The sequence below is a fragment of the Chlorella variabilis genome (assembly GCF_000147415.1).
Source record: "Chlorella variabilis unplaced genomic scaffold CHLNCscaffold_30, whole genome shotgun sequence".
In the NCBI taxonomy this organism is placed as follows: domain Eukaryota; kingdom Viridiplantae; phylum Chlorophyta; class Trebouxiophyceae; order Chlorellales; family Chlorellaceae; genus Chlorella; species Chlorella variabilis.
Window position 1 is genome coordinate 158,164 of NW_005435058.1, and position 1,669 is coordinate 159,832.

Genomic DNA, 1,669 nt, shown 5'->3' on the forward strand with positions numbered 1-1,669 from the left:
CTGCAGCAGCACCAGCACCACCGGCTGCTGCTGCTGCTGCTGGTGGTGTTGCTGCTCCCCGGTAGCGGCGGAGAAGGGTGCACCCAGAGAGGCGCGGGCAGAGGGGTGAGGGCCGCCGCTGGAGCGAGCGAACTTTGAGGATCGGCCAGAGGCGGCGCCGCCGGTGCCCGCCGCCGCCGCCGCCGGCGTCGGCGTCGGGGCGCCAGCGGGCGGGCAGGCCCACGGCTGCATGCCAGGAGAGGATAGGCCCATCAGGGGCAATCAGGGGTCAGAGGGAGGGATGGATGGATGGGAGGGGCGATGCAGCAAGCCAGCCGCGCGGCAGCCAAGCAGGAGCCACCCCCACCCCCATCACACCGCCACAGTCCCTCTCCCCATCAAGCGCCAGGCCCCACCTTGCAGCAGCTTGCCCCTCAGCCAGTCTGCAGGAGGAAGCGGGAGGGAAGGGGTGTGGTGGGAGAGGCATCAGCGCGGCTGGCGGGGCAGCCAGGCGGGACGAGAGACAATGCACCAGCGCACGGCGGAGGCGGCGGCGAGGCGGGGCAGGAAGGCGCGCCGGCGCCCGGGCGGCGGCAGGGCAGGGACCGTGGCTGCGCCAGCATGCGACGCTGCTGGCGCAGCAGCAGCACATGCCTTCCAGCAGCAGCACATGCCCGGCCCCCGGCATGCAATCACGCAGGCAAAAGCAAACCAAACAACGGAAGCGGCAGCACCCGCCGCACCGTTGTTGCCGCTGGCTGTCGGCACGCCGTACACCCGCTCAAACGTATCCCGCAGCGCCTGCTTCCTGCAGACCGCCAGCAAGCAGGGCAGCGGGCGAGCCAGCAGGGCTTGATGAGCGCACGGCGGCGGAACAGGGAGGTGCGGCGGCCCAGGCTGAGCACGAAGGAGCGGCGCAGGCGCCAGGCACGCACTGCCCTGTGATACACCGTTCAGCAAGACACGCCAGCACAGCCTGGCGCTTCCTGGTGACAGTACACAGGAGCAGGCGGCGGCGGCGGCACACCTGAGCTGCCACAGGGCGTGGCCCGCCGCCGTTGCGTCGCAGCCCAGCTCCGCGGCGGCGGCGGCCCGGACGTGGTCGGTGAGCTCGTGGCGCAGCAGGTGGCGCCCCACCTTGCTGGGCTCGGGCTGGGCCGCCATCGCTGCGCGCGGGGCGGCGTCGCGAGGGGGCGGTGTTGTGGATGGGGCAGCGGGCACAGGCTGGGAGGTGTGGGGGAGGAGTGGGGAGGGGCACATGCGCGTGGAGAGCTTCCGGCAGCGCGCAAAAGTAGGGCTGGAACAACGGGCGCCATGGGTTGTGTCACTCGGCCGGTGGGGGTGCTTGGGGGGAAATGCCCCTTGCAGGCGCAAACGCGTACGTACAGCACCCCTAAAAGCCCTGGCAGCCGCCCGCTGTCTGCCGCCGCTGTCTGCCGCCGCTTCCACCTGTAGCTCCTTTGCCGCCATTACCTCCTCTGCCGCCAGGCTCGCCCCCGCATTGCATCAGGAATTGCTGTGCTGTCCTGTGTTCAGGAGCGGCGTGGCATGCTGCTGGCGCTGGGCTTGGTCGGGAGCACAGCCCGGGGCGCAGCCGCCGCACAGCTGGATCGCCTGAACATCACCTAACATGCCAATGCATGGGGAAGCAATCCGAATACTACTGTGAACGCAATCGTCCTCCCCAAGT

The 1,669-nt window shown here is 70.4% G+C and overlaps 1 protein-coding gene across 1 annotated transcript; it reads right to left on the reverse strand.

Moving 5' to 3' along the window:
- Nucleotides 1-351: 351 nt before the first annotated feature.
- On the reverse strand, nt 352-1,143 carry CHLNCDRAFT_140988 (expressed protein; the record flags this gene model as incomplete). Its single annotated transcript, XM_005843458.1, has 3 exons — nt 352-422; nt 723-787; nt 1,007-1,143. 3 exons carry the CDS (start codon nt 1,141-1,143, stop codon nt 352-354), a joined length of 273 nt encoding a protein of 90 aa, XP_005843520.1.
- Nucleotides 1,144-1,669: the final 526 nt, after the last annotated feature.